General features: G+C 38.5%; 1 protein-coding gene across 16 annotated transcripts in view; it reads left to right on the forward strand.

Moving 5' to 3' along the window:
- Positions 1–20,331, forward strand: part of RAPGEF2 (Rap guanine nucleotide exchange factor 2) — a 248,786-nt gene that overhangs the window by 209,292 nt on the left and 19,163 nt on the right. For all 16 annotated transcript variants that reach the window (XM_059922344.1, XM_059922353.1, XM_059922347.1 and 13 more), the window contains 11 exons: positions 309–445; positions 1,073–1,231; positions 7,552–7,704; positions 7,972–8,136; positions 10,482–10,589; positions 10,682–10,885; positions 10,986–11,094; positions 11,575–11,821; positions 16,557–16,714; positions 17,338–17,578; positions 19,440–19,823. In XM_059922344.1, the coding sequence (XP_059778327.1) occupies positions 309–445; positions 1,073–1,231; positions 7,552–7,704; positions 7,972–8,136; positions 10,482–10,589; positions 10,682–10,885; positions 10,986–11,094; positions 11,575–11,821; positions 16,557–16,714; positions 17,338–17,578; positions 19,440–19,823 (2,065 nt within the window). The remainder of the gene's footprint in view (positions 1–308; positions 446–1,072; positions 1,232–7,551; positions 7,705–7,971; positions 8,137–10,481; positions 10,590–10,681; positions 10,886–10,985; positions 11,095–11,574; positions 11,822–16,556; positions 16,715–17,337; positions 17,579–19,439; positions 19,824–20,331) is intronic.

Raw genomic sequence — 20,331 nt, forward strand, 5'->3', positions numbered from 1 at the left:
ATCACAGCTCATTTTCAATATAAGTTCCCCATTTGAAGTTTATTAATTTCTTCATTCCCACTGGAATTTGACTTGCACTGTGTCCTGTTGCTTCTGAATCAACAAGGAAATGTCACCGTTTCCACAGTGACAGAATTCTTCGTATACCTGCAAGAAATTCAACGTGTGCTGAAGATAATTTAAAGTCTTTGTACTGTTCAACAGGCAGAATTGTAGGGCATTTAAAAAGAAAGAGCCGTAGAGCATTCTTTCTGAATGCTTGTTTTGGGAAATAGTTGTCATTTTTTCACACGCCCTCTGCTTTTCAGAACAACTCCTTGAATTCATGCACCAGCTGCCGGCTTTTGCCAACATGACGATGTCGGTGAGGCGGGAGCTCTGTGCTGTGATGGTGTTTGCGGTGGTGGAAAGAGCCGGGACCATCGTGTTAAACAACGGTGAAGAGGTTAGGAAATATTTCTGCCACTTAGAACGTCTCTATGTGAGCCTCGCTCAATGCAGCAAACGAACAAAAACCCCCATTCTCCTTCTTTCCTCCTTACAAACCATGGGCAACAATAAGTTTGAATCATTCGGGAATTATGATGCACTCGTTGTGTCAGAGTCTTCCAAGTTCATTATTTTATTTTCTATTATTTGCAGTATTCCAGATGATACTGGTAGAAACATTTTTGACGTTTTAACTTTTCAGATTTTGCAACTTAAACATTCATAATATTATGCCTCTTGTCAGAACAAAATGCTATTCTTATCAAGGCTGTGGTGATCATTTTATCTTGTTTACATGTGTTTTGGGGAACAGAAGACATTTTTTTCCCCAGTGTCGTTTAAGAGAGGAATAGCCGGAGTCATTAGGAGAGCGAAGTGCCGTGCAGGCACCTGGAAACCCGCGGGTCCATGGCTGTGCTTTAGTACTTGTTCTGTGAACTTGGTGAACGGTCAGCCGTACTTGGGTTATTTGTTCCCTCTTTAAAAAGTAAAAGATCTAAATCATTTTTAGGGACCGTTCCAGCACTTACAGCTTCACGATCATGATGTTATTTTCTGCTTTGTCTTCATTTTTTGGAACTAGCTGGACTCGTGGTCAGTGATTCTGAATGGTTCTGTGGAAGTGACTTACCCAGATGGAAAAGCGGAAATACTATGTATGGGAAATAGTTTCGGTGTCTCTCCTACTATGGACAAGGAATACATGAAAGGAGTGATGAGGACAAAGGTGGATGACTGCCAGGTATAAACTGTCATTACTCCATGCTTAGTACAAAGAGCACTTACGTATGCGGCTGCGGTAAGATTTTTCAGCCCGTATAAACAGGTCATCTTTTAGATTTATAAGGAAGATTTTAAAGTAGAACTATGACTTTTAGTGTTATCACATTCCAGGAAATTAAGAACAAATCTCCCGTCAAGTTACTTGGACTCCACAGAGCTAGGCATTCTGTAAATGTGTTCTATTAAAAAACAAGTGTTCTATAAATATGGTATTTTTAAATTTCCATCAATAATAATTGATAATCTAGTCAACAAAAAATATGGAAGTAAAATGCCCATCATGAAAAGAAATTATATGTAGGTTAGTAAAGATGCTGTGATACAGTTACACAGTATTTTTATTTAAATACATGGCAAGATATGGAATTGATTTTAGAAGTCATGAAAATTAATCATGGTATGAATCAGTAGAAACACTTGATAGTAAAGAAATGATTGCTAATAAAAAGAACAATGTCAGTATTGACATTATGTTAATATTCATTATTTAAAAGCATTTAATAAAAGTCTAGAGAGAATGTTGAGACCAAATGTGAAATTTAATTAGATCGATCTAACCGGTAACCTCTATGTTAGTGTAAAAAAAAATTTAAGATGCTTTTATCATTATTAAGTATTTATAATTTATGTCTTAAAAAATTGTCCTTGAAAGATAAAATATTTTCATATAAATAAACCAAAAGAGTTGACTTAGACTAACTAATGTTAAGTGCTCCTTGTATTTATTAGTCTACAGTCTAAAATACATCTGAATATAGTTTATGCTAAAAGAACATCATTGAATTTTTATAATGTCTGATAAATATAAAATAGTGCTCATTTAAATTTTCATTTCAAGCGTTTTACTTACTAAAAAGAAAAATGACCATGGCTATAAATAAAATCGTCTTACTTAGAGAATAATTTTGCTAAATAATTCCTCCAGTGAGCACTGTAGAGAGGAAAAAAAAAAAGGCTATAAATTCAGTTTTTGAATATGTAATGCCAGAAGAGCTTTCTTAATATAGTCAGCTCTCAATTATTTGGCAAAATAGAGGAAAACAGAATGGTACATAAATCTCAAAAGTCTACATTGGGCTTCAAAATGTGTATTTAAAAGGGGTCATATGTGATATTTCAGCTTTAGAATTATATTTCGAAAAAAATAAAGCCAAACTGAGTCAAAACGAACTGGAAAATTGTTCAAGGTTTCTCTGTCCTATTATTGCTTCTCAGTCTCTCCCTGGGCCCTTCTGCAAGTCAGGATCACTAGATCATCTGGGTCCGTCTCTGTCCTTAAAGGGCGAGTAAAAGCTATTTTATTTCTGAGAATTCAGCTACTACTTTAGCACCTCATAATTGGCCAACCCCTTTTGTTAGAAATGTTGTAATCTTGGGACTGAAGTGATATAGGAGGCATAGAAATGTTTCAGAATAATTGATAAAAATATTATGACTTAATATTCCAAGAGTGCTGAAGTAATGTCTGATGTAGCAGGTAACATTAAATATTTACCCGGGAGTCCTGGGAAAGGAAGAGGAGGTAGATGTAAGGAAGAGAGTTCATCTCTCTACTGGATGAGGAATCAGCGGGAAATCCAGAGTGATAGTCATCAAGGTAGACGCCAAGAGAAAACTCTAATTGAAAACGAAAACTCTGATTGAGGTAGTATTAGGCTCCTATAGTTCCTGATACGAGACTCCCGGATGTACAAAGAGGGTCAAGGGCGCAGTGTCTGCCAGACAAAGTCTTTCTCACTCTGCAGGCCTCTCCACACGCTGTAAAAGGAACGTGAAATCGGGTTCAAGAATCACCCTTGTGACTCCCACCCATCTCAGGCCCTGCGGAAGTTCCCTCCCTCCATATTAGAACAGGCATGGAGAATGAATTTAGATATTTTAATGCAAATGCTTATTTGCATTAAATTATAGCATTTTAGCGTATTTCTGTTAAAATGTCATTTATTTGTCAGAACGTGCCCATGCCACATCCTCCTCTTGTTGGGAGAACTAAACAATGAGAATCACATTTTTGTCCATAAAGTGGTCTCCACGAGGGTGTCAGTGTACCGAGCACATTGTAGGCAATCAAAGGTTACTGAATGAAGTGAACGAAAGTGGTGTTCCCTTTACCAAGAGGAAGCAACCTTGGCTAGGTTTGGCCCTCATTTCTTCACAGTTCAGTGGGTTCCCAAAATACATCTTGGGTAGTGTGGTATAGAGTGGAGCCCAAGTTCAGCCTGAGGACGCAGCATGAGTGGATTCAGTTTGACATTTATTTCTGTCCATTTGGGTCCCGTGGTGTGCTCGATGCTCAGCGCCGTGCTTTGCCCTGCTCCCTTCTGTGTGCCTCTCTTCCCATTCTCTTTTTCTTTTTCTTTTTCTCTCTCTCTCTTTTTTTTTTTTTTTTTTTTTGGGCACACCACTCGGCATGTGGGCTCTTAGTTCCCCAACCAGGGATTGAACCTGCGCCCCCTGCAGTGGAAGCGTGGAGTCTTAATCACTGGACCGCCAGGGAAGTCCCCTCCTCTTCCCGTTCTTGTCCCCTGTTGGGTTTGAAAGACAAAGGCAGGGCCAGGCATAGATGTCCTCCCTGTTGGGTTTGAAAGACAAAGGCAGGGCCAGGCATAGATGTCCTTTGGTACCAGGTGATTGGTCATGGTTTTCCATTCCCCATCCATGCCTTTTCCTTTTCTTTTTCCCTCTTCCTGCCCCTCTTTTCCTTTCCCGCTCTTCTACTTCTGTCTCCCCTTCCTCTCTCCACCACCTACATCTAGGGCCTGCCAGTGACACCCAGGCATGGCCTCGCCCTGCCCTGCACCCTTCAGCGGGGAGGGAACACTTGGATGCCTGTGTGAACAATTAGGTGTGAACTCCCTTGCAGATGCAAAGTACCAGTTTAAACAGATCTAACCTCTTAAGGTAAATCTGTTAGACTCATGTTTTCTTGAGACTGTGAGAGCTAGTGATGCTTTGAATTTTAGCAGTAGTTTTGGAGGAGAAAGCAATTGCATGGATATAGTGAAAGCTGACTGTTTTATATGTTGATAAAAGTTTAACTTTACTTCATTCTTTTATCATTTTTAATATTTTTACTAAATAAAAGTTGTGAGGTCATGTGCCCAAAAGAAAATTATCCTGTGACGTAATAAATGAAATGAAATGAAATCATTGCCCTTTTATAGATGAAATCTTGCTTGAATTTTTATTTCATATCAGAGTGCCAAGATCATACAGGACTTTCACCTGTGAACACCTGTCTGAAAGTATAAAACCTCACTAAAACAATTATGTGTATAACTCACAAATTTTCAACTGGCTTCATCATACCAATTAAAAATTATATTTTTCCTATAAATTTCATGTTATACCTAAAAACTTCTTAAGCAAAAATAAATTTGCTAATAAAAAATAAATGTTTTCTTGTAAAATTTATTTCTCTTGAGATATCAGTTCTGTATGGCCATATTAGAAATTCAGTTTGGGAGTCCTTTTTTTTTTTCCTTTTTCAATGGTATTTCAGTTTGCTGCAGAAGAAATGCCAGAGATGTCTGTCTAGACACTAAGAATTTCCAATCAAACTTATTCTAATTTCTTTAAGTCCTTAGTCAAGAAGATTAATTTTAGTACATTTCTCTTCAGAAAGCATTTTCTTTTTATCTCTCTACTTACTTGTTTTAACTCAGGGATATATTTCTTTTTTAGGAGATAAATGGTATAATTATGTTCTCTAAAAATGAGTATAAGAAAGAACACCTAAAATTATTTGGAGACCTGGGGAACAATTTTGCTACCCTGTAAAAAGAAAAAAATTAAAAATATTTTTGAGGCAAGAAACTAAGGACCACAGATTTTAAACATACACACACCTATGGTCAGTGTTAAGGATATGAGTCTGTAGGGGTTTTTTTGGCATTTAAAAAAATTTATTAAACTGTCCATAATTGCTTACAACAAAAGCCTGTGCTTTTTGAATTTTAACTTTTTGATTCTAAACTCTTAATAGAAAAATTAGTGAGATGATATCAATCAACTTGATGGAAGAAACTTAATATCATAGAATGCTCTTTCTTGAGTGTGAACTGCTGCTGCTACTTCTGTAAAAAATCTTTACTGATGATGCAGAAAGTATGGAAAATATAGAAAAGTATATTAAACAATGAAAGTCACTTGTAAATTGCATTGCTCAGAAATAATAATTATTAGCCCTTTGTTATGCCAAGATTTCGATATGCATGTATAATTTTTTTAAATTAGCAAGCATGTACTTATGAGACATCGGTTACATTAGCACCCTGAAGGCACAGCTGTTTCCTCATCTGTACAGTGAGGATAATAGTAGTACCTTTCTCATGGGCTGGTTGGGAGGATAAAGTGAGAAAGTTCCTGTAAAGCTACTGCAATATCATGATGATAATAATAATGTCATCATTGTCATTAAAATCATTATTACAATATTTGGTTTTAAATTTTTTTTTAAAAATTAATGTATTATCATGAATATTGAGCCAGAAGTCTAAACGTCCTATGAAAATATGATTTTAGATGCCTGTAGCATCTTTTATCTTACGTACATTATAATTTAACCATTCCCTCTTTTCATCTTTTCACCTTAAAGGAGAAAAAGAAATGCCCATCCTTTCTTCATTCGTAACAGATTTTTAAAATAAGAATAAATTATTCAAAATTCAGAGAAGACAGTAATTTTTATTTACGAATCTACTGTTGCCTCCTCACTGGCCTCTGGCTGATTTGTGTAATAAGTGATTTCTAGAATTCATTCTTAACTTTCTTTAAAACTACTTAAGAAATGTAATTAAATGGTTTGCCCTGAGCCCTGAAATTTTTTATCTTTGGGGTCGTGGAGGAGTAATTGCTTGATGTGTATATTTTTGTTAACTTTTTCTTTAAAAGAGCAAGGATTAACCTTCATCCCAGTTATGAGGAATAATGATTTGAGCTTAACAAATATGTGGCTTGTTTTGTGGACCTTTTTTGAACAGACTTTCTAAAATGATTTCTTTTATCAATATAATTAGCAAATTTGTTATATCTACTGCTTGGGTATCTTTGAATTTTGATATCTTTTATTAAGATCATCTTTATTTTTAAATTGCTCCTCTCAAAATCTTTTCAAATTTTTAAAACCCACTAAATGATAATTATGTTTTAATATCTATTTTTTAAATAATAAATAAAATTTATTGAGCGTGTACTGTGTATCTCGCACAGTTCAGGAGTTTTACCTGGATTATCTCACTCAGCCTCCACAAGGATCCTGTGAGGCTGGTGCTCTTAGGGTCATCTCCCCTTTTCAGATGGTAAAATGAGGCCCACCGAGTGGTTGTCCCAGGATCCCACAGTGAGAGGTAGTAAAGCTGGGGTTTGAATCAGTTCACCTGAGCCTAGAAGCCACAGGGAGGAAGGGTTGGGGCAGGTAAGAGAATTTCTTCTGAAAAGCAATTTTATGGTGATTTTATTAGCACGCTAGGATTTCCTAAGCACCAGAGAGTCCCAGGTTTGTACCTGCCCACTGATAGTATAGCAAAAAATCACAATCTAAAAAAAGTCGTGGTCACTTAGCTCAGTCCCCTGGATTCAGGTTGCACATTACAATTCTTAAACTAGAAAGACCACCCAGCAGCTGCTCTGATGGAGTGGATTACAATCCATTATTACATCATTCTATTCTGAATTCTTTTCATATTCTTCCTTTCTGTTAGGGCCATAATTCTAACAGATACTTAAACGACCATGTATTGTATAGACTCTTGAAAGCTTTTTTGCTGCTCTGCCCACAGTTGTGTGTGCTCTTTTTTTTTTTTTTTTTTAATTTTTATTGGAGTATAGTTGATTTACAACGTTGTGTTAGTTTCCGTGTCCAGCAAAGTGATTCAGTTATACATGTACATGTAGCCAATCTTTTTTTTTTTTTCTTTTTAATATCTATCCTGAGAGTCCGCTCTCCTCCCCCGGAATTTTCTAGGTGTCACAGGTTGGGGGGTGGGAGTGGTGAGAAAGAACTATTCTAATTTTATCTTCTGATATTTTTCATTGTTAGGATTTTTAATATAAACTACATATAAATATTCTAAAAATGAAACTTTTCTTGACCAAGGAGGAAATACATTAAAAAGTAGAGAAGTCCGATTAAGGTTCATTACTGCCCTCATTTAGAAAGTATGGGAGAGACATGGGAAAATGTCAGTGTTAAATAATTAAAACACTGAATCATTAGCACTGCTACTCGGTCTCTCGCAGGCACTTTATCATTAGCATGTGACTTACATTTTATTCCAGTTTGTCTGCATAGCCCAGCAAGATTACTGCCGTATCCTCAACCAAGTAGAAAAGAACATGCAAAAAGTTGAAGAGGAAGGAGAGATCGTCATGGTGAAGGAACACCGAGAGCTCGATCGAACGGGAACAAGGAAGGGACACATCGTCATCAAGGTGAGACAAACACGCCTCTGCCCCGTGGCAGGAGGGTTTAGGTAGTACCCGTTAGCACGGTGTAAGATGCCCCCACTCCATTTTTAGGCGTAGCTTCTCTTAAATGTTATCAATTGTAAAAAATCTTCATGTTTCCTGAAGAACAGCAGTGTTATTCATTATTGCGTATGTTACTGCCCAGTTCATCTCAGGCTGAAGGTTTGAAATCAAGGTACCATGTAGATGCCTTTCATGCGGGATGCGGATGACACCTTTGATTTGTTGCAGGGCACCTCAGAGAGATTAACGATGCATTTGGTGGAAGAGCATTCGGTGGTGGATCCGACGTTCATAGAGGACTTCCTGTTGACCTATAGGACTTTCCTCTGCAGCCCGATGGAAGTGGGCAAAAAGTTGTTGGAGTGGTTTAATGACCCGAGCCTCAGGGATAAGGTTGGAAGTTGCGTTTTAGTTTCCTTTCAACTATGAAACATTCAGATACAAAGTTAAAGAGACTTTAATGTGTACTTGTCATGCCACTTATGTTCAAAATATTTTGATGGAATAAGAGAATGTACTTCTTAAGCCAAAAAAAAAAAAAAAAGGTGATACACATACTAGTTCTTGTTATAGATTTCTAAGTTCAGCCCTAGTATTTTTTTTTGTTTTAAAAGCCTTGCCTCTTGGGCTTGCAATTTACTTATTTGTTTGTTTATTTATTTATTGGGCCACACCATGTGGCATGTGGGATCTCAGTTCCCTGACCAGGGATCAGACCCATGCCCCCTGCATTGGAAGTGCGGAGTCTTAACCACTGGACCGCCAGGGAAGTCCCTAGAAATTTTTTTCTTTTTAACGCAAAGGCCAATACATAGGCCAGCAAATGTTTCAGCAGGTATTCTGTGAGAATCGTTCCCTATGTGGATGTATTTTTGATGTATTTGTGGGAGGAGGTGAGTTCCATGTCCTTCTCCTCCGCCATCTTGATTCCCTTCCCCCCAGCAAATGTTTAAACTTTAGTTCTGTTGCAAATTCTGTTAAAACACAGCCCCCAGTCACCTGGGTTCCATGGGAATCTGCATCCTCTGGTTCAGTGGATGGCCAGTGCACACCACATAAGAGTTACGGTTTTTCAGTTGGTACCCGAGCGGCATCCCCTCAGAACCATCGCGGGCAGGTAGGCCCCAGTCATGTAATTCTGAACAAACCCTCCTCAGCAGCTCTTGAGTCAAGCTCTTTCTCAAGGCCAGAGTGGGTGATAAAGTACCTAGTCTTGTGAGGTTTGAGAGCTACTCATGGCCTGTACTCATTTCTCCTTCCACGTGGCAGCCTGGTTTCCATGAGGCCGACTTGGGCGAGGCAGGGCGTACAAATCCAGAACTGGGGGCTAGCAGCAAAAGGCCTCCAGCTCCAGCGCTGGCCCTGCCGCTGACTCGCCCGTGGCCCTAGAGCAGTCGTTGGGACAGTAATGCTCTTCATTTCATAATCTGAGGGTCACAGGCATAGAAGACCTCAGCCGAGGTCCTTAGCCTTAGCATTGCCTCTGCATTTACATTCTGTGTCATCTCATCCTCTTGCTACTCATCTCTTTACTTGTAAAACAGTAATCAGCCTCCTTTTGGGGTTGCTGTGAAGATGAATAACTGTGTAGTGCCTGGCTTTCAGCAGTCTCTTAGCGCATCTTAAAGGTATTGTGGTGGTAGTCGGTAGTATTCAGTTTATGATTTATGAATCTCGTTTTTCTAACCTGGAATATGGCTAGTAGACTTTAAAGTGGGCTTGTCAGCTACAAAATTTTAATTTTATGAAAACGTCAGGTGTTAAGGATATAGTTTCAGGGGAGATGATCATCTGGGTTTCCTAAACTTGAAAAATGGTCATTAGTGGAAATAAATGACAAAAAATTAATATAAATATCAAGAGTTGACTCCTGAGTGATTAGTCAGGTTATATACTATAATTTGTCACAGCGTACTGACTATAAACAGTATTTTAACTGCAGTTTGAAGATTAACTGTGTACCGTCTACTCTGTTTCTTTACTGCTAGAATAGCATGCTTAATTTTCCCACTTTAAGAGGTTAGTTAATGCTTGAAAACAATGCTATGGAAAATTTCTTTGATCTTGTTATTCAAGATTTAGAACATTAAGCTCATATAAAATAAAACAGGTACTTTTATATTTAAAGTTGCAGTTATACTCACTTCATATAGTAAAATTTTACTGAGAATTAGATGTTGTTACAAATATTAAGGATGCCCTTAGAACATAACAGATAAAGTTGTCGTCCTCATGGAACTTATAGTCTAACGAAGGTCACACAGTTCTTGCTGGTACAAAGCTAATATTCCATAGCTGTGAGTGTGTGTATTGTTCTGTATAAAGCTCAGTGAAAACATGTGTGCAGGGTAAGAAAAGGCTACTCATTTTTCCTGCAGAATTGTAGATGTTAAAAGTTTCTGTCTTCTTTTGTATTAGTTTATTTTGATTTTATTATAGTTTTTGTTGTGACCCATTTCAAATATATTTTGAGATGAAGCAAGACAAAACTTAGTTACCATCCTTCACAGTTTCAAAACCCTTCTCGGCCAAACAGCGTAAAGTTCACATTCAAAGTATTAATATATATTTTCAGAAGGTCATCCTCTTATGAATGAAATCTGAGAGTTTTGTTGTTACTTTTCTTGTTCATTGTTATTAGGTAAATTGTTTCTTGGATAACTTTTTTGAAATGACTTTAATCGTAAATTTTTAGCACTAGAAAGAAGAAAACCTATTAAAAATGATTGATTTTGCAGGTTACACGGGTAGTATTATTGTGGGTGAATAATCACTTCAATGACTTTGAAGGGGATCCTGCGATGACTCGATTTCTAGAAGAATTTGAAAATAATCTGGAAAGAGAGGTAATACTTGTGACTTTTTAAAAATAAACCATCAGCTTTAAGTTCATTTTATTCAGCCCATCTTTGAAACCACTCTTTTTGAACTCTTGTAGAAAATGGGTGGACATCTAAGGCTGTTAAATATTGCTTGTGCTGCTAAAGCGAAAAGAAGATTGATGACACTCACAAAACCATCCCGAGAAGCTCCCTTGCCTTTCATCTTACTTGGAGGCTCAGAGAAAGGATTTGGAATCTTTGTTGACAGTGTAGATTCAGGTAGCAAAGCAACCGAGGCAGGCTTGAAACGAGGGGACCAGGTATGGTATTTCTAAATGCAAACATAAGGGTAAATACTGGTGTCTTTTTCTCCTTCAGTCAATTGGGAAACTGAAATTAATTTTATAACTTTATTTTTAGATATTAGAAGTAAATGGTCAAAACTTTGAAAATATTCAGCTGTCAAAAGCCATGGAAATTCTTAGAAATAACACACACTTATCTATCACTGTGAAAACCAATTTATTTGGTAAGTGTTTTACATTTTTGCATACTTGCATTTTTCTCCTTTTTTTTTGGTCTTTTTTTTTTAGCATTTAGGTCTTAATCATGAAAAAAGTCATGTTTATAATTCAAACATCATAAGAAATGAAAATTTATAGTAAAATGCATAGATAGAGAATTAATTATGTAAGTGTATAATTAGATCTGAATCAAAATCTGGGTTTTGATTGAGGACCATTTTTATCGATGTTTATATTGATAAATATTTTAAACATCTATACATTTAAAGAGTGTATTATTTTAACTTAATCTGAGTAGAAGTGACAGAAAACATACAAAAACAGATTCTTGGTGTCATTTGTTCATTGGAGTATTGTTTTTCTACAAGATTACCGTTTTGATAGCCGAAGTCTGTACTTATTATCTATTTCCAAGTCCTACAGTTGCCTTTGAATTGTTCAGATTTCTTACAATGGGCGTTTTGCGGTGTTTGTTTCCTTTTTAGTATTTAAAGAACTTCTAACAAGATTGTCAGAAGAGAAGAGAAATGGTGCTCCTCACCTCCCTAAAATTGGAGACATCAAAAAGGCCAGTCGCTACTCCATTCCAGATCTCGCTGTAGACGTAGAACAGGTGATAGGACTTGAAAAAGTAAATAAGAAAAGTAAAGCCAACACTGTTGGGGGAAGGAACAAGCTAAAAAAGATACTGGACAAGACTCGGATTAGTATCTTGCCACAAAAACCATATAAGTAAGTGTCTGTATAAGTTTTCTGTGCATTGTATTATTGTGTTAAAATGACATGCAAAGGTAGTGATGTAACTAGTGTTTGCACATGAGTGTAAGAAATGTTTTCAAGCTTTTATGGCTGAGCTCTCTTAGAAGCAATATTGAACAATTAAGTTTGTTTTAATCCCATTTTTGCCACTTACTTGCCCACTCCGATCTCCATTGAAATATTTTGTTTCTCATTTGGACTTTCAAAAGGCAAGAATGTGTGTTTGCTCCTGTCTCCCCCATGGTGTGGCGTCACTTCTGCTCCTGTTTCTTTGTTTCTGGGTGTCTGCTCCGCCATCAGCATCTGCTGTTTGCCAACCAAGTCATTGCTGCTCCCAGTTGCTTCCGTTCACACTTGCCATTCTCTTGTTTCCTCTCTCTCCTGTTTTCAGTTATTTAACTGTTGCCAAGACATCACCAACCAAGCTCAGAACTCCTTTCCTTCCTCCCAGTGGGCTCTGCAGTCAGAATGTCAGGTGTATTCTTGAATCTCTTCTTAGCTGTTTACTTACGCCAGGAGCTCAAACCAGACAAAGTTGCAGGTGTCGCACTTTTTTAGCTTTGCTTGTCTGCTTGCTTTTGTCTTCATTTCAGCTCCTTCTGGGTCTGTGGGTGTTCTATAAAACCCAGTTACCATCAAAATTCTTTAAAGTATTAAATTACACGGGTGCCCCAAATTCATTTATTATTGATTCCTCAAACTACAGAGGTGTAAGAGATAACTTGAAAACATAAAGGTTATTTTCTTTCTTTGATAATCTAATGGGTCCTACAGAGGAGCAGTACATATAAGCATTCAGGAGTGTATCGGGCATTTCTTTTTTTTAATTCCACTTCAGATAAAATTTTCATCCAAAGATTAGAGAGATATGGTCTAGGATATGCTGTTAATGGGTCGAGTGTCAAACTTGTGTTTTCCCCATTAAACTATAATGATTGGTGGTTTCATATCAGCTAGAAAAGACTGCTACAGCAGAGTCCTGAGGATAAGCAGTGAGTAAAATGGCTATATTTATAGACTCGAGAGTATGTTTATACCAAGTAAGTTTCTAAGAGACAGTGGATTAGGCCTGCTGGCATTATAGAAAATAGGAATCGATTTTTTAAGTGACCCTTCTTGATGAAAAACTCATTTTTAAGTAGATAAGAAAAGTTAACTTCAGTTACTTCAATGTAGCATTATTAGCAGAACAATAACAAAAAAAAATCTTAGAGTCAGTTGACCATGAGTTAAATATGAACCTTTAAAACAATCTAACACAAGTCAGCGTGACCCTGCCGAGTATTAATAGAAACGTGACATGTAAGAGCTGGGACGTAATCCATCCCCAGTACAGGGTGTTGGCGAAGGACACAGGATGAGAATACTATGTATAATGTTATTCTGTGTATTTAGAAAGATATTCAAAAGCTAGAAAAGGGAAAAGAAAAAAGGATAATAATTAGACGTGATGATTTTTAAAGCACTGAGGAAACATCTTAAATAATTTGCATTGAAGAACATATATGACTCATTTAAATCTTTTTATGAAATATTTATGAAATATTAAATATTATTATGAAAATTATTTGAAATAATCCATATATGTAATATAATTGAAATGAAATAAAAAGAATAGTTATATTTAAAAGAAGGCTCAGTAAACTGTAGGATCTATTATATTGGTATGATAGACTTTATTTAATACTAGTTACTACTAAAACTTTTCTCTCCTAGAAATAAGCATATGTTTAGAAAGATTTTTTTTTTTTTTGACAAAGCTACCAAAGTAGTCAAGCAGATAAATCTTCTAGTACTTTATATTTTTTAATTTTTAAATTTGTTTTTTATTTTTTGGCTGCGCCGGTCTTCATTGCGGCATGTGGGCTCTTCGTTGTGGGCTTCTCTTTAGTTGTGGCATGCGGGCTCTCTGGTTGTGGCACGCAGGCTCAGTAGTTGTGGTGCGCGGGCTCAGTAGTTGTGGCATGCAGGCTCAGTAGTTGCGGTGCGCAGGCTGTAGAGCACGTGGGCTCAGTAGTTGTGGCACACGGGCTTCTCTCTAGTTGTGGCGTGCAGGTTTAGTTGCCCCGCGGCACGTGGGATCTTAGTTCCCCTACCAGGGATCGAACCCACATCCCCTGCATTGGAAGGTGGATTCTTAACCACTGGACCATCAGAGAAGTCCCAGATGAATCTTCCAGATACAGTTTTTTTTTTTTCTCTCTCAAACATTATCAGTATCACAGAAGCTAAGATGTTGTATGGTGGCAGCCTGACAAGGATAGGCCCGGTAGAGTGATGTGAGTATGGGGTGGGTGGGCAGGAGGCTGGTAAAGCTCAGGTCTGTTTGTCGGGTAAGTGGAGAAAGACTGCAGAACCCTGAGGAAAGAGAGAATAAACCAACAGACTACGTATAAAGTTAACCAAGGTCAAAAACTCTCAGTAGCAATGAGAGAGTTCTAGAGGTCCAGCAACAAGAGAATGTGCTCAGAGGTGGACCTTTCTGAACTAAGCCTTTAATAACAAAGTAGTTTCAGTCCAAGAGTAACCCTGCATCTGTGGACGGCAGAGATACAGTTGATAGTAGAGCGTTAGATCATCACGCTTGGTATTGAAACGTTGCAGAGAAACAGCTCTGAAGAAGGCTGCTCGTTGGGGGATCCCTGGAGTGTACCAGTATTGGTAGCGTCTGTACCAGCAAAGGCCCAGTTGGCTCTGTCTTTGGTCTGAGTCCAGAGCAGTTGTCTCATGTACGTATGACATGTAATATTTTTGGCAGTAAAGCCTGCTTTATATGGTTGAAAAATAAAATTCCACTAATAATGTGAAGGTTTTAATGTTGCATAGAACATGAATCCTTTTGGTCTGTATATACATGCCTCTATGCACTTCAATGGAAATTTAATTTTGTTGTGGACTTACCTTTGAATCTTTTTTTAACTTTTATCGCAATAGAGTTGATTTACAATGTTGCGTTAGTTTCAGGTGTACAGCAAAGTGACTCAGTTTTATATATACATACTTTTTAGATTCTTTTCCCATATAGGTTATTACGAGATATTGAGTACAGTTCCCCAGGCTAAGCAGCCTTGTTGGTTATCTATTTCATATATAGTAGTGTGTATATGTTAATCCCAAACTCCTAATGTGTATCCCTCTCCACCTTCCCCTTTGGTAACCATAAGTTTGTTTTCTATGTCTGTGAGTTTATTTCTGTTTTGTAAATAAGTTCATTTGTACCATTTTTTAATATTCCACATGTAAGCGATATCATAGATATTTGTTGTTCTCTGACTTACTTCACTTAGTATGGTAATCTCTAGGTCCATCTGTGTTGATGCAAATGGCATTATTTCATTCCTTTTTATAGCTGAGTAGTATTCCATTGTATATATATACCACATCTTCTTTATCCGTTCATCTGTTGATGGACACTTAGGTTGCTTCCACATCTGGCTATTGTAAATAGTGCTGCTATGAACATTGAAGTGTGTGTATCTTTTCAAATTAGTGTTTTCTCCAGATATATGCCCAGGAGTGGGCTCACTGGATCATATTTACCTATGAAGTTTGAAGAATTTACACTAAAATCATCTTTGGTCTTGTACTTGCTTATTTGCCTCTGTAATTTCCATTTCCCTCCCAAATAAAGAGGAAGAATGCTGCTAGATTTTTTTTTTCTTTGCACAGCCATTAAAAATGGTAGTTATTTTGATCAAGCTGTCATGTCTGAAAGCCTAATTGATGCTAAGTGTCTTAATTTTATGGCACCTTGGTTTGTATCCCAACCTTAGTACGATCTTCTTTCTCCTTGTTTCAAGGTATTTATAGAAATTGGTCAGAGCTATAACCATTTGCTTGTGTTCTACTTATTTTGTATTTGTTTGTGCTTATTGTTTTATTCTGATGTTTTAGAAACAGTTGGCCCTTCAAATCTAGAAATAATGTTATGTATTATTAAATCATGTTTCAAGAGTTGTCCCCAGGCTTTTATAAATGGAAATGAGTTTGTAGCTATCCATAGTAAGTAGTATTTCTCTGGGAGCTTAAACGTAGAACTAGAAATGTTGAGTAGAGAGTTCAAAGTGAAAGTGAGTCATTGGATTTCCGTTGCCTCTTTTTTGATGCCAAGAAATGTCACCACGCACCACTGCTTTTTTATGCTCTGTATAATTAGGAAATAATGTCTGTGTCAAGCTTTCTTTACATTTGACTCCATTGTGATCTCATTTATTTCTCTGAAACACTGGAGAATGAAGTTGGGACAGTTTGGATTTTTTTTTCTCTATTCATTTTTTACTCAATTTCTTCATTTCTTTAAGATTATAAAACAACTTACCGTTCTGAGGCAAAAGTCATCATTTGAGTGACTAAATGCTTTTTTAAAAATGTGCTTTTTCTTAACTCTATTTCCATGACTAACTAGGGCTTATCTTTTCTTGAATATATGTCTGTACTGAGAAACTACTAATATTTGTTATGATTTGTCTTAAGCTAAAAAGGCAAAGGTTTTAGAGAAATATGCTATATGCACTTAAGAACATGAGTTGGATACACTTAAGCAGGAGTTGCTTTTGCAATTTCCAACCGAATTTATTAATGATAGTTGTACGTTAATGGCGGGTTTTCTGAAATATGGTTTATTTATTGTCTGTGCGCACTATCTGTTGATGAGTCATAACTTTCTAACTTGCCGATCGTCTGTTTTCTACCTTTCCTGTTGGTTCAGCGACATCGGGATTGGTCAGTCTCAGGATGACAGCATAGTCGGATTAAGGCAGACCAAGCATATCCCGACCGCGCTGCCCGTCAGTGGAACCTTGTCATCCAGTAATCCTGACTTGCTGCAGTCCCATCATCGCATTTTAGACTTCAGTGCTACTCCTGGTAAGCATGGCCCACACTGCTTTTGTTTTCTCGTCTTTTTTTCCCCTGACATAACGGTAATGCTGTGTGTGTCTCTCTTGGCATGGCATGGACTCTATCAGATCCTAAAAGTCAGGATAAAATGTAAATTTCAAACAGCTGGAACCGGTTCATTTTTATTCTTCAGACCAATTTGATGTGCCCATGTGCAAATGAATCTCTCTGAACTTGCATTCTCTTTCCTACAATGAAGTTAACACGCACCGTGCGGGTGTCACCAGGTCATGTTAAATAAAGAGTAAGAGGCTTATTTTCAGTCAGCTTCCTGGGCTCTTCAGTGTAATAAAGATGGACTTTAGTTTTAAATTTTTCATTTTCTGCTGCCAACCTGACAACCATCATGCTGCTGTGTGACCTGGTCTGTTTGCCTTTATCTGTGGGTAATGTGGTTATCTTTAGGGCAGATGTGTTCATGCAGCATGCCTGTATATTGACTGAGTGAATCTTTGCAGGAGGGTTGAAGTAAGGGAGAGATGACAGTTTAGCATTATCTTCTCAAGGAGACGTTTTCAGGTTGCATCCCGTAATTGTGTTGCCAGGTACTGAAATCCTTTCTGCTGACGGATGGCTCTTCTTTCCCCCAGACTTGCCAGATCAAGTGCTAAGGGTTTTCAAGGCTGACCAGCAAAGCCGATACATCATGATCAGTAAGGACACCACGGCGAAGGAGGTGGTCATTCAGGCCATCCGGGAGTTTGCTGTGACCGCCACCCCGGACCAGTACGCACTCTGTGAGGTCTCTGTCACGCCAGAGGGAGTGATCAAACAAAGGAGACTTCCGGATCAGCTTTCCAAACTTGCCGACAGAATACAGCTGAGTGGAAGGTAGACGTCGTCTATCCTGTTGGATTTCTTTACCCCACCCTTAAACCCACATCAGAGTCTGGTGAACGCTTTCTGAGGGTTTTTAAAATAAGTTGCAGATTAAAAGCAAGATTTTCCCCATTCACCAAGCATTGCCATATCAAAGGAAATGCACACAGTAGACTGTTGACCCCTCGCAAAGGATCTCTTAGGAGCTTGTGCAAAACAGGGGCGCTGTGACCTGACCATTGTTCCTGCCGGCCAGCGCTCACGCTCCCGTAAGGACACGCTCCCTTCTCCTGGGAGACGCACCTTCACAAACACATCTTCCACTAGTATCCTCTGTCACCCGCTCCTGCCTACCGGACTTTTCCAGGAGCTTCGTTTGTTTACGCGGAGATGTCTATGACAGTGTGGCTGGCTAAAACTGCCTGTTATTGTTCATGACATTATGAAAAACCCTCTTAACTCTGGAACGAAACCTCATTTGCCTCAGAGTGTGGTCTTCTGCTGCTTGGTCTTCAGAGCGCTTATATCACACAGTACTCGTAGGAGAATATTGTATGGGCTCTTGTCAGCCTCTTGCGTGGTGTTTCCATTGATAAAATGTAATTGATAGCCTAAAATCACAAATAAGGGAAAGTTGAAAAAGTAGTTCAGTTTTGGCTCTCGTATAATGACTAGATTCTGTGCTTACTGAAAATTGTTTTCATAAATCACATTTTTTCTTTTTTTCTCGCCGTATGGAGTGTTTTATTGTATTCTTGACTTCTTCGTGTTATGCATCTAAACCCGGTTTAATTCATTCAGAGCTTCTGCTTTCTTGCTGTCAACTATAACTTCCTTTGTCTTCTTCACTTTCACTTTATTTCCAGCCCTGACACTAGCGGGCAGGGTTGTTTTAGGAGGCCCATTGTCTCGTTAGCATTTGAATGTGCACTGACCTATCTGTAATCATGGTGGAGTTCTCCAAATCTCACTGAGGCGCAGAGTCATGATTCACAGTCAGTATTCAAGAAAATTACAAGTGGATTCACATCACGGGCTTCATGAGTAATCAAAATTGAGAACGTGAAATCTGTGTCAAGGCCCCGAGGTCTGTGTCTTCGGCAATATATGCAGAAGGCCAGTTTAGCAGGACCACCCTGCTCATTCTGTTTCTTCCTTTATGGAATCTGCCTTAAGGAGAGCATCTTTGTATAAAATCAGGAAAGAAAAAAAAAATCACAGGGCAAACATCTGGATTCTGTTTTCGCCAAGTCACTTAACGGAGAGAAAGGAGCGCTCACCCTGAGTTTTCTCTCTCCAGCGGGCGTCCATCTTTGCGAGCCTCTGTTTCCTCATCTGACAAATAGGAATAATACCTGCCCCACTTACTTGGAGGGTTTTCATGAAAATCAGATATTTGAAAGTTAAAATCCATTTTAGGATCGTTCTCCTCATAGGATCAAATAGAGGGAAATAGCTTATAGGTTTCTTTGGTATTTGAATAAGTAGGTAAACTTGGATTGATCAATCTTTCCTGCTTCCTTCCATAGAGCTTTTTTCATTATTTAGACTGATAATTTTTAACATTTAGCTATTTTCTGTCCTTTTTAGCAAAAAAAAAAAAAAAAAAAAAAGTAATCTAGAAGGCAGGGAAGGACAAGACAAGGTGGATCGCACCTGGTCCAGATGCAATTCCATGTGATGCGGTAGTCTCTGTCGGTGGCGTCTGGGCCAGGTTCTGTGATCTGGTGACCGAGGAGCGGCTGGCTGCCTTCTCTGTCTGTCCTTCCGTCATTCAGTGCAGAGCTCTCACCACCGCTGAGTAGACAGCACTGTTCGTTCAGGGAGTATCGCGGGACTGCTGCTTAGGCTCTGAGTTCTGTGTCTCCCACAGGTATTACTTGAAAAACAACATGGAGACAGAGACGCTTTGTTCGGACGAAGACGCTCAGGAGTTGCTGAGGGAGAGCCAGATCTCCCTGCTGCAGCTCAGCACCGTAGAGGCGGCCACGCAGCTCTCCATGCGGAACTTCGAGCTCTTCCGCAACATCGAGCCCACTGAGTATATAGATGATTTATTCAAGCTCAGATCGAAAACCAGCTGCGCCAACCTGAAGAAATTCGAGGAAGTCATTAACCAGGAGACGTTCTGGGTAGCCTCTGAGATTCTGCGGGAGACGAACCAGCTGAAGAGGATGAAGATCATCAAGCATTTCATCAAGATAGCTCTGCACTGCAGGGAGTGCAAGAATTTTAACTCCATGTTTGCGATCATCAGGTAAGAGCATATTTGTCGTAAGGTTCGATTCAGTTTGCAGGTTTAAAAGATGTATCGATCCCTGAAAACCATATGCTCTGTGTGAGTGTAGTAGTTTTTTTTTGTTTTTTAATTTTTTTTTTTTTAAATAACTTTTATTTATTTATTTATTTTTGGCTGTGTTGGGTCTTCGTTTCTGTGCGAGGACTTTCTCCAGTTGCGGCGAGCGGGGGCCACTCTTCATCGCGGTGCGCGGGCCTCTCACTATCGCGGCCTCTCTTGTTGCGGAGCACAGGCTCCAGACGCGCAGGCTCAGTAGTTGTGGCTCACGGGCCTCGTTGCTCCGCAGCATGTGGGATCTTCCCAGACCAGGGCTCGAACCCGTGTTCCCTGCATTGGGAGGCGGATTCTCAACCACTGCGCCACCAGGGAAGCCCTGTAGTAGTTTTTAATTGCATCATATGGAACAATTCTTTTTCTCTGAATCCTAATCTTAATCCTTAATTTAAAATCTCTTGTAATGGATGGA

This window comes from Balaenoptera ricei, chromosome 5 (assembly GCF_028023285.1).
Source record: "Balaenoptera ricei isolate mBalRic1 chromosome 5, mBalRic1.hap2, whole genome shotgun sequence".
NCBI lineage: Eukaryota > Metazoa > Chordata > Mammalia > Artiodactyla > Balaenopteridae > Balaenoptera > Balaenoptera ricei.